Source organism: Bremia lactucae, linkage group LG2, assembly GCF_004359215.1.
Source record: "Bremia lactucae strain SF5 linkage group LG2, whole genome shotgun sequence".
Taxonomy (NCBI): Eukaryota; Oomycota; class Peronosporomycetes; order Peronosporales; family Peronosporaceae; genus Bremia; species Bremia lactucae.
In genome coordinates this window covers 4,698,269-4,709,753 of record NC_090611.1, presented here as the reverse complement: position 1 = coordinate 4,709,753, position 11,485 = coordinate 4,698,269, and the positions used below count along the sequence as shown (strand labels likewise).

At 43.1% G+C, this 11,485-nt stretch overlaps 2 protein-coding genes across 2 annotated transcripts; both read right to left on the bottom strand.

Annotated features, from left to right (window-relative positions):
• Positions 1-1,538: 1,538 nt before the first annotated feature.
• Positions 1,539-4,289, bottom strand: CCR75_001937 (uncharacterized protein; the record flags this gene model as incomplete). Its single annotated transcript, XM_067960038.1, has 8 exons — positions 1,539-1,878; positions 1,943-2,188; positions 2,279-2,388; positions 2,456-3,036; positions 3,124-3,304; positions 3,377-3,426; positions 3,487-3,694; positions 4,165-4,289. 8 exons carry the CDS (start codon positions 4,287-4,289, stop codon positions 1,649-1,651), a joined length of 1,731 nt encoding a protein of 576 aa, XP_067820827.1. The 3' UTR covers positions 1,539-1,648.
• Positions 4,290-5,269: 980 nt separating this feature from the next.
• CCR75_001938 (uncharacterized protein) lies at positions 5,270-5,836 on the bottom strand (the record flags this gene model as incomplete). Its single annotated transcript, XM_067960039.1, has 1 exon — positions 5,270-5,836. One exon carries the CDS (start codon positions 5,834-5,836, stop codon positions 5,270-5,272), a length of 567 nt encoding a protein of 188 aa, XP_067820822.1.
• Between the last annotated feature and the right edge of the window lie 5,649 nt (positions 5,837-11,485).

Genomic DNA, 11,485 nt, shown 5'->3' with positions numbered 1-11,485 from the left:
ACTTCGCACTGCCTCAGTGCGAGTGGTGCCTCACGTCACTTCACGTACACTACGTGCAGAGGAAGACTCTCCTTACAAGACTTACTTTAAACAAGGCTTATTCAAAACTGAATTTAATATAATTACGTTCTTCTGTTTCTATCTTTTTAATACTAACTTAATAATAAACTAATATAAAACATGCAAATAAAATCTTATCTGTCTGTCTCTCTTTGCGCGCGTCCAGCGCTGACTGGACCGCGGAGCAAGTAGATATAATGGCCTCTATCTACTAATAGATAAGCTTTCTGAATATTACTACATAAAGTAATATTCTCTATCTCTTAAATAATATTAATTAACAACCTTTTAGTGTTAATTTCATGTAACGTCACACCTCGTTACAGTATCTGCGTGACATGAGTCGTGCGGATTCATCTTCTGCCACTTGCGTTTTCCTTTTGCCGATGTTTAGAGGATTCGTAAAATCCCATAACCACACTTGATTGCGCTAATGGTGTTCTTGAGATGTTTGTGGTCGAAGCTTTCTGCATATAAACGGACCAAGTCTCCGAGTTTAAGCAACGTATATATCCAAGTGTATGCGATCTCACAGTTTCTTAAGCTCTTGCGTCTCAATTTAAATTCTTCATGTCGATCGTACAGCATTTGCGCTTGGAAGCATCTCGCATCTCCTTGTTAATCAAAGTCCGTCTGCAGAACGACGAGGGGCTTCGAAGAAGGCGTTATCAATTTGAAACGTTAAGGTGCTAAGCATTTAAATTTTGACAATTGCTCAATCGACTCGCGTCGCCGCCACTGAATATGTCAGCGAACGATCCTTTAATCAGCCCACATATATGTTGATGCAATTGGTCAAGTATCAAAAATGTAACGGGGCATTACGACTTGTACTGCTTCAGTACATGTAACGGGGTGTATCGTTACATGAAATTAACACTTAAAGGTTGTTAATTTCTACATTATCTAAAAGGTACATAATATTTGGAGGATATTACGTTATATAGTTATATCCTGAATTCTTATTTATAAATAGGTATAGGTCATTACATCTATTTATTCCGCAGACTAATCAGCTGTAGAAGTAATCAAATAGTGTTACAAGATAAGATAGAGATAAGAATTCATTTACATGTTTAGTATTAGTTTATAGTTAAGTCAGCATTTACAAAGATAGATTAAGAGACACTTAACTATATTAATACAGTTTTCATTTTACCCTCTTAAGTTAACTTGTCTTAAGAGAAGTCTTCCTCTGCACGTACAGTGTACGTCACCTAACGTAAGGTACCACTCACAACTGAAGCAGTGTGAAGTGGACTTGTACTGAAGCAGTACAAGACGTAGTGCCCCGTTACAGTACAAGTCCACTTCGCACTGCTTTAGTTGCGAATGGTGCCTTTACGTTATTTCACGTACACTTGTGTATGCAGAGGCTTAAAGAGGGTAAAATGAAAACTGTATAAACATAATTAAGTATCTCTTCTTTCTATCTGTTAACTCTAACTTAATTATAAGCCCATACTAAACGTGCAATAACGATACACCCCGTTACAAAAAAGCTTAATAACCTTTTAAAATTGCCAATTCTAAACAAGTTGCATTATTTTTATAGAATCTAACCTTCAATATGTTTTCGAGAAGAGGTTCATAAGGGCGGCCGTTGACCGGCGCCTTGCACTTGATTCCAAGGCAAGAGCGTCTGTAGGAAAAGCAACAACGGATTGGCATCAGCCGGCAAATTGCCCGCGTCAAATACCTCCTGTGCCTGCACAAGCGCCGCACGTGCTTCTGCATCCAGCAGTTGACCGTTTTCAAGCTCGGGGGGCTGCAACATCGGGTGGTCGGCAGGCAACGTCGTAATGTCGTCCGAGTAATCTAGTTAAAAGTCTGTTAGTACAATCGAATTCAATGCACTTGTTTTGATTCAATCCATTCGTACCAGCAAGGACAGCACGAAGGTATTTGTGCATACACGTGGGCAGCTTTAAAACTTGAGGGTTTGCAGCCACAAGTTGCGGAGAATCAAGAGCATATTGCGCACTTTGAAGCAGAAAAGCTTGCGTTTCTTTTACTTTCCAGAGAGAACAATTCCGCGTGACGTAAATCTCAAGTAAATGTTCCAGCACTTTATCGACGTTTTGTGCCTTTGCAAACACGCGATTGGCTAAAATCAAGTGCCATGCAGCTAAACGCCACACCAAAATCAATAGAAATTAAATGAGTTTCAAACTCAAATAGAAATAAAATAAAATTCTATCCATCCTTGAACTCGTACAGGACGAAATAGCAGCCATTTGATGCAAAAGTTTTTCAAGAAGTGTTGGAAAATGAAGCAACGCGATCGCTACTTTTTCCTTGCCTTCAACTTCATTACCGAGGTAGAAACTAAATACACGCAAAAAGAATGTGAGTATGTATCGAGACAATCACGTGTTTCAAGCCAAAAACAGACTGTGCAAGCCCTAGTGAAAATTGAAGATTTGGCAACATGGCAATGTCATGTATAGAATCCTTCTTGATTGCTTTCAGACGAGCTTGATTCTTTGAAAGCACCATTTCTTCATCGGCATATCGATCAACGACAAGGGTTTTCGAGTGAACAAGGTCAATAACAAACTGACATTGGCGCGACGTGAGCGCATAGTAGTCAATTGCTAAGACGACACTCATGGGATCGCCTTCTGGGTCGAGACCAAGCACGAGCTTTGCCGTCTCGAACGCGCTACGGACACACCCACGACGTCCAGCTTGTTTCATCAATAGAAAAAGAGCTTTGAAAACACCCCCATTCGTTTCAATACGAATATCCATGCGACAATGTCCTTTCGTGACCTCAAAGTCGTCAGTCCACGCCAATTCAAGGGCGTATATACATCGCTGAATACAGTCGCTAGCGTGGTCCATTTGGCCGTGATGTTGATACACTTCCGTCATTGTAACGAGCGCCTCAATATGGTATGGATAGCGCTGTAAAAAGTGAGCAATAACATTGGGATCGTGCGATCGCTGAAGCAATTGAAATTCCTCTTGTGACTAAAACAAGAGCAGCAAAAAATATATACATTCTCAATTATTCTCGAATCGATGCTTTCCAGAGTTTATAAAACCAGCTAATTGTACCTTTTCGTACGCACTCGAGTACACTACTTTGTAATACTTGCATAAACTGTTCCAGCCAAGGCCTTGCGGTTCATTCGATCGTGTCCAGCGAATTCCTCCGTGAATAAACGTTGGTGGACGAGGCCAATCCTCGAGAGGTGTCACGAGCATTGTCTTCTTTAGTGGCAGTCGGGGATTCTTGCTACCAATACATAGTATTAGCCGACAATTCTGTTTTTTTTGTCCTTGTATAAAACACTTATTGTCAAAGTACCGAGAAGTTCGATGAAATTGTCGAGTCGAACCACGACTTCCTTCTTTTACCTGTGAAAAATAATTTAATTGACCAAAAGTATTGGTATTGTTCAAAGTCACAATACTGACGCCAAAAAGACGCTTCATTTCTGTATCGGCATTGGCACATTTAAGGTCGACACCAAAGAGTGAGGGCTCTTTGTCGATCGAAAGCGACGATGACGTGTTGACCATAGATTCTCTAGTTTCAATTGCAAGCGCTTTTAAAAGATCGTCCACGGATTCGGTTTCCTCTTTTTCGTTTCGATTTAATTTTCGCTTGGATTTCTTCGTTTGGCTACAATATCATTCGACACGTTACTGCCAAACCAATACAAATCATGCCACACTATACAGCAATGCTCACGTTTTCGTGCGCGTCATTGGCACAGAAACCACGACGGTGGTCGGCTCTTTAAAAACCTGATGACCGACCCCAGTGGCCGAGTGGTTAAGCACTGGAACTGGGACCGGGAGGTACGTGGATCGATACCCGCGGAGGGCGGTACGATGACACATCGCCGGAGATAGGCTAAAAAGCAGACGAGCAACCATCCAATGGATGGCCGCCCTGCCAACCCGCACCGAAGGTGTGTGATAGTTGGGTGGGAGGAGGCCCTGTAGCCGAAATTCCCCATAGTGTAATGAGGGGTGCGGGGTTCCAATAAGAGAATTCCGTCAAAATTGAATCTCTTTAAAAACCTGATCTTCTTCTTCCTCGCCGCTGTCCTCACTTGCGTCCGAATCGGCCAGAAATGCAAAGCCTACATTGGTCGCGCGCTTCTCCTGCAGCTCGTGATCGTCTTCTGACTCCACATCTCTTTCGCTGCTTTCAGCCTTTCGCTCCTTGGCCAATCGATTGGCTTGGCGGGCAGACCTGGCGTTAAGAGCATTTATGAGATCGTTGAAGAGTACTTGAGAGACATGTGTCCACGAACGTACATTGTGAAAAGTGGAAGTCACGAACGCGAATAATTGCAAATTAAGCACAAAAGAGGTACGTCGAAAGGCTATCGTCCCCCCTTCACTTCCAGGCACAATACATGCGTGAAATAAGCCAATCACATTAAATGAGGAGATTTTACCTCTCAAAAACATATTTATTTGGTAACTGCAATAAAACTTTCAGCCAGCTCTTCCTTCACGTTCAAGTCCTTTAAAGAGGCCAGAGAAATAGATTGCCCATCTAAAAATTGATAGGCGTTTACTTTATTCACTCCTTCTTGTGCATATCGTCTCATAGGTGGAAGCATTACTCGACGTCTGGTCAATTATTGCATTGCACGTTCACTTTAATCCATTGATAAACAACCTCCATTCAACCTGAGGCGCACATATGGAAAGTTTAGCCACTGTTTGGAATTGTTTTGCTTAAAGTCGTGATTCAAATGACGCATGCAACGTGTAGCAATTGTAGCCTTCGCTTTATATTAGCATCTACCGCATGCAAGCTCGCCACTATAAGTATGTACGCGCAGCTGTCGTTAACAAATTTGCGCCACCAGGAAAAATGGTTATCTTTGCCATCTCGTTTTCAATGAAGTCTTTGTATTAAAAAGACATTCAAACAACAATTTATGATGCTTTGCTTCTCTCCATAGCTTACTGGAAATCTAATTGCGTGTGAATTTCTCTTAACCATGCTTAAGCTATTGACACAAGAAAGATACAAACCCAACGCCGGCCGCTTTTAAAACGAGTGCCAATTAATCTGCTGTGTAATAATAGACAGTGGCCGAACACTGGTCTTAAGACAGCAAACAAAAAGAAAAAGCAAAATTGAAAAAAAATATGTATTCAATCGCAGGAATGAGAGCTAAAGAGCATGCTTTTGCCACCTTGGCTCTACGCTTCGAATCTTGCTTGAAGATTATCAGGCAGGGCAGTTGTTAGCGGCCAATTTCGTATAAACGAAACCTAACTTGTCCATTTCTTTCCCGGCGTTGCCATGCATTCCTGCCAACTGATAGCTAGCCGGTGCGACCTCTTGAACAAGTTGGTTTTTTGGATCGTTGCCGCGTGTTCCGCCTTCAATTACTTGGTTTTTACTGGTTACAAATTTGAGGTACCGAATACGGTTTTTGCCGTCTTTCTCTCCAGTCTGAAGGACAAAGGATTTAATGTATTCGTCTTGACTAAACGTAATCTCTTTCTTTGAACCGCCATTACCACCATGTTTAAGAACGACGGGGGCACCATAAGATAACTGAACATTGAAAGTCACGCCATTGATGCGATCGCCGGAGTTGATCGTCACGGACTTCATTCGTAGTCCGGGAGAAGCATCGTAAAGGTCGGTATAAGGAGTCCCGCCGTTTCCACCGTAAGCCGTGGTCACTCGAGTCCTTTCTTCGGAATTCCAATATTTACATCCATCATTTTCGTCCGCGTTGGTAGCATGGTAGAGTGTCGCAAGCGCAAGTAGGAGCGGAAGCTTCATCGTAAGCGGTCGAGTGATCGGTAGAAGGAAGGTTTGGAAATGAGATTATTGACGGAACTGATGTAGGAAGAGTTTTTAATCATCTGAAATTTCAGGTTGAATTCGTTTATAGGCGCCCCAATTCCAGATGCAAAGTGCACATCTACAAGAAAGCAATTGGCACCATACGTTGGATAAGACTTCCACGTGGAAAATGTAAGCATTCTTTTGGTTGGAAATTTTCAAACACTGTAAGTCTGTGCTAAAAACTTAATCTGCGACGTGTAAATTTAAATACGTACGGATGGACGAGACAACATTACTCTCTTGCACTAAATTTCCTTTTTAACATATCAACTGTACTACTTATGAGAATGATGCTTCTTATGAGAATGATACCCGTCATGCTCACAGCCAAGTTGTGGAGCAAGGGGCGCAAAGCAGGTCGATAGCAGTGGCGAACTCGTGTAAAACTTAGATGGAAAGCTGTTGTATTGACGTGAATACCCATTACGTAGTCCAAGTAGAGATCGACAGCACATCTATAAGCCGCGGCATATGACTCAGTAAAAACAGGCGGCAATCTGCTTTTTCTTTTGGACAATGCGACTGCACTAACCTTATTAATGTATAATTTAAAGCTCATATTTTGTGAATTTGTATTTATTAACACAAGCAGATTTGATAGAATTTAGACTTCGTTTAGATGCTTGCAACGACGTTGGATGATTGCTAAAATCTTTGAGCTTTTGATGCGGGTAGGTTTGTTTAAGATGTTTGTAAAGGCTTTTAGATAATTGTAAAGTCTTTCGCTTTGACGACTGTAAAGCCTTTACAATAGTCTAAAGCCTTTACAATAGTCCAAAGCCTTTACAATAATAGTCTTAAGCCTTTACAATAGTCTAAAGCCGTTACAATAGTCTAAAGCCTTAACAACTATCTAAACGAACACTTACTTCAATGTAAGGTTGTGGGTGCAATAAATACTAACAGCTTCAACACTAGAATGTCGGCGCAATACGGACGTATTGCTCTGACAGCACGGCGAAAACACAGCTGAATATCATACACTTGCAAACGGTAGCCATTTTAATGATGAAGTAGGAAAATAAATGCTTAAATTAATTTGCACTCCACTAAAGGTACAAGTCGTTAATAACTTCTTCGACATGATCACGCAGCCGGTGCAATTAAGACTGGAATTCGCAATGGATAATTGCGGAGTATTGAGAGCTTAATAAGGCAAGCGATAAATTGCAATCTTGGCCGAATTTAGAGTATGCTTCATTTATTGCACCAGTTTGGAAATGTAAAAGGGTGACATACTATGGGTGTAACGGGGCACTACGACTTGTACTGGTTCAGTACAAGTCCACTTCGCACTGCTTCAGTTGCGAGTGGTGCCTTACGTTATTTCACGTACACTAGTACGTGCAGAGAAAGACTTATCTTAAGGTAACTAGCTTAAGACGATAAAATGAAAACTGTATTAAATATAATTGAGTGTCTCTTGTTCTATCTTTGTAAATGCTAACTTAATTATAATCTAATACTAAACATATAAATGAATTCTTATCTCTATCTTATCTGTAACTCTCTCTTTGATTACTCGTACAGCTGATTAGTCTGCGGAATAAACTGGTACAATGGTCTATACCTATTTATGGATAAGAGTTCTGAATCTTACTATATAAAGTAATATCCTGCAAATATTATCTACCTTTTGGATAATATATTAATTAACAACCTTTAAGTGTTAATTTCATGTAACATTACACCCCGTTACATCACACCTCCCTAAAACAACAATCACTCTGACTGACATTGGATGGAGTGGTCGCTATGCGACCACTTAATTTTTAAAACGATATCGATTGGTCAGAACCATCATTTTAAAATTTTCATCGCATGTAGAGTCAACTCATGCGGGGTGACGATAGTGCTGCGCCTTAGGCTGCGGTTCGTGCAGCCGCGGGTGACGCACTGTTATCTCTTGCGGCAGACGGATCGTCTTCCGTAGTGTCTTACACTCGCACAACACTAGATGTTGCGAGTGCACGTGGTGATTCACTACGTGAATACGACCTTTCTTTGTAGGTCGACTCGGGGAGAACAAAACAGTCGCCTGATAGACGTCAGGCGGCTGACTTTTAGCCCTCGAAAGAGGGAGCTCAATCTGACAAACGTGCTAACAGCGTTCGCTACAGCGTTTGGTTCCAACGATAAAGATGATTTTTCATCGTCGGCTCCATCTCCCGTGCGGTCACCCGCACGTATCTCTTTACGTGGTGATAACGATGGCGTAAGCCATCGTAATAAAGGTTCTTGTGGTACCCCTGCTTCAGTGGGTACTTCTCAGGGGAGCGTAACCAATAAAATGTATCGTCTTGCCTCTGAGAAGAAGCCGTGTTTTTTGCTCAAACGGCTAGTCAATAGTTTGTCATGAGAGACTACTCCTCACAATGAATATCCCTTATTTATTGTGACAAAGCTACATGGCCTTGATCCCAGCGCGAAGAACTTTCGCGCTGAGGAAGATTTTTATTTCGATGTTTTTCCTAAGGATCGATAATATAATTAAAACAACAAGCGAGGTAAAAGCTTGTTGATACAAGCCTGGAACACATTCATTCGCAATGTCAAAGATATTGCACGCAAAGCCTCGCTTCAACAACGTAACGCGATTCGCGTTAAGTTTGAAAAACGAACTCCAACCGGTGCAACATTTAAATTGCATCGTTTGTTCCGTGAGGCAGGTCTTCAATGCCTAACGTGGGGTGATCCCTACCTGCGTTCTGTCGACAACACGAAACGAGTGAAAAGAGATGTTTATTCCCTTTCTTTGCCCTAAAGAATGACTCACATCTCTATCGAGATGCGCGATGCGATTGACATTTTGCAATCGATTTACAGGCGCCAGGGCGCGTGTTTTCCGATTGGCCTTCTGAACCATCGGATGGGTCTCGTCATACTGACGGACGAGGCCATCAACGTCAGCAACCAGCTGGGAAGGAGGCTCCCAGCTGTCATGTGACGGTGGATAACCACGCCAGCGAACAACATAACTCGTTCGCTACCCCTGCACATCACGGTGGTTCTGGATACGTTCCACAAGGAACGTTGATCACCGTGGGAATCCACCAATGATTGTGGTGGAGGAGGAATAATTATATCCAAACCGCAAGTCGGATCTAATGTCGAGGATCGACAAAATCGATCACTTCCTCCATAATTTGGAGAAGGAACTTGACTACGAGCGCGGCAAGCGTCACTCGTTGGAGCAGACAGTGCAAGCTCACCATATCGAGCGGTTAGAAGACCGTTCGAAGAGTGCGTACTCCATGTTGGAGTACGAACGGAAATATCACGCTGTTCGCGATGAGCTGTCGTCAGCTCATCGTAGTTTTGACGATATTCGGAACCGGCATTAAAAACTCGAGATTCAACATGAGAATCTGGTTCGCGATCACAAGAATGTTTTGGGGATTCTTGAAAAGGGTGGTCAAATCCGTCCTCGGAAGAAGCCGCGTACTGTTGGTACGGGCGGAGCCGACCAACGTAAGACGTAGCATGCGTTCGCATCCTACGTGGCAATTCTATTGTGTACGCATTGCCTCTGCGATGTACTACAGGGAACGAACCAATGAACTTGGGTAGTAGGTTACTGCTACCCACATTAGTGACTAATCGCTTAGGTAAGTTTGCCAAGTCTATCGTAGAGAGTAGCACTAGATCATTAACTTCAAATGAATGAACATTCGATCTTCCATGTTTGTCTGCATTCCATTTCTGTCGGTCCACTGCGTTGGCAATGGAATCCTGAACGAAACGGATTATTGATTCTCGAGTCAGCAGAAGGTCCTCTGCTGACTTATTTGTTTTGTCTTTTTCAGTGCGCTTTGTGCGCACTGCCATGAGATCTTTCTCATTTTCGATGTCGATTCCTTCCTCATCGACACCACTCGCGTCGTTGGTATCTTCGACGTGTGATGAGCATGAGCCAGAAATGGTCTTGCTAGTGCGAGTCCCCCCATAAACTAGAGCATCGCTTTAATCAGGTGTAAGAACGGTGTATGCGTTGTAGACGCATGCAATGAATTATTGATGGCGAATTCGACCATCGGTAAAAACTCGCTCTAATTCGGATACGATTGAACGTAACCTTGACGAATCTCTTCGTGAACGCGATCCACGCGTTCCATTTGACCATCTGTTTCTGGGTGATCAGATGTTGACATAGTCAGCCGTGTTCCGATGGATCAGAACACGGATTGCCAGAACTTTGCCGTTTACCGTGGATCTCTATCCGAGACTAGTTCACAAGGTAGACTGTGGAATTTAAATACCACAGTCCGGAGCCGTGATCGACTCTGGGTACGGCAACAAGATGTACCATCTTGCTGAATCTGTCTACAAAACAAAATTTCATTGTTTTCGTGATCTCCATCGGGAAATCGAAGACGAAGTCCATAGATACGGACTGCCAACATTCTGCCGGAAGTGGTAGAGATTGAGGAGGCGCACGGGATTAAGGGCTAGGCTTCACCCGTCGACATACCTCGCAAGCACGAATGTACTTGCGCACAATCTGATACTGGCGGGGCCAGTAAAAGTCGCGACTTACTGTGAGGTAAGTCTTCTCACGTCCACGATGTCCACTTGTTGGAGCATCGTGACACTCATACATGATGCGCAGGCGCAAATCATTGTGATTCGGGACGACGACACCTGGAGTGTCGCTGGCAACGGCTGTGTAATACAAGAAGCCGTTGCGTATTGAATATCGATCCGATGACGATCGATATGAAGTCGGTAAATCTCTTGAAGATTTATCGGATGGATTTATCAGATGATCCATTAAACGCAGAAGGTCATTATCTTCTGTGTTTGCTTTCCTTATGTCATTAAACAAATTTAACGACGGAGCACTTGTAAAGAGTGTTGCAACAGTGGGATAATGTCACTGTTAATGTGCAATGATGACTCGAAATCGGGTCGGCGTGATTACGCATCAGCGACGACATTAAGTCGTCCTGGTTTATATTCGACGGAAGAATTATACTCCTAGATGAAGGATAGCCACCTCGCCATTCTTTGCGAGAGGTGTGGGCTGTTTACGGCCGAGCATAATGGCACATGGTCCGTATATACGATGAACGGTCTATCTCCTAGGAAATAGACTCTAAACTCAGCCAGTGCATATTTCATGGCAAGAAATTTCTCGTCATGCACTGGGCAAATGCGTTCAGCTCGTTGCAGCTGACGCAATTGGTAACAGACGACGCGCTCCACGCCGTCTGTTTCGTATTGCATTAACGCACCAGCGATTCGAAATCGTTGGCATCACAGACCACATGGAATGGATTGTCTTGATCTGCAATCGCTAGGATGGGCGATTTCATCAAGCTTTGCTTGATACCTTCAAAGGAACGCTTGCAATCAGCGTTTAATAAACATTTCTCGTCTTTTTCATGAGACGAGAGAGATGAACTGTCATCTCGGCATAATTGCGGGAGTACTTGCGCAAGTACGCCGCTAATCCAAAGAACTTTCTAAGTCCCTCGACATCGACTGGAACTGGCCAGTCGGTAATTGCCTTGATCGTTTCGGGACCAGAGCGCACGCCGTGTTTACCAACGATGCACCCAAGAAGTGGTATTTCGCTTGCAG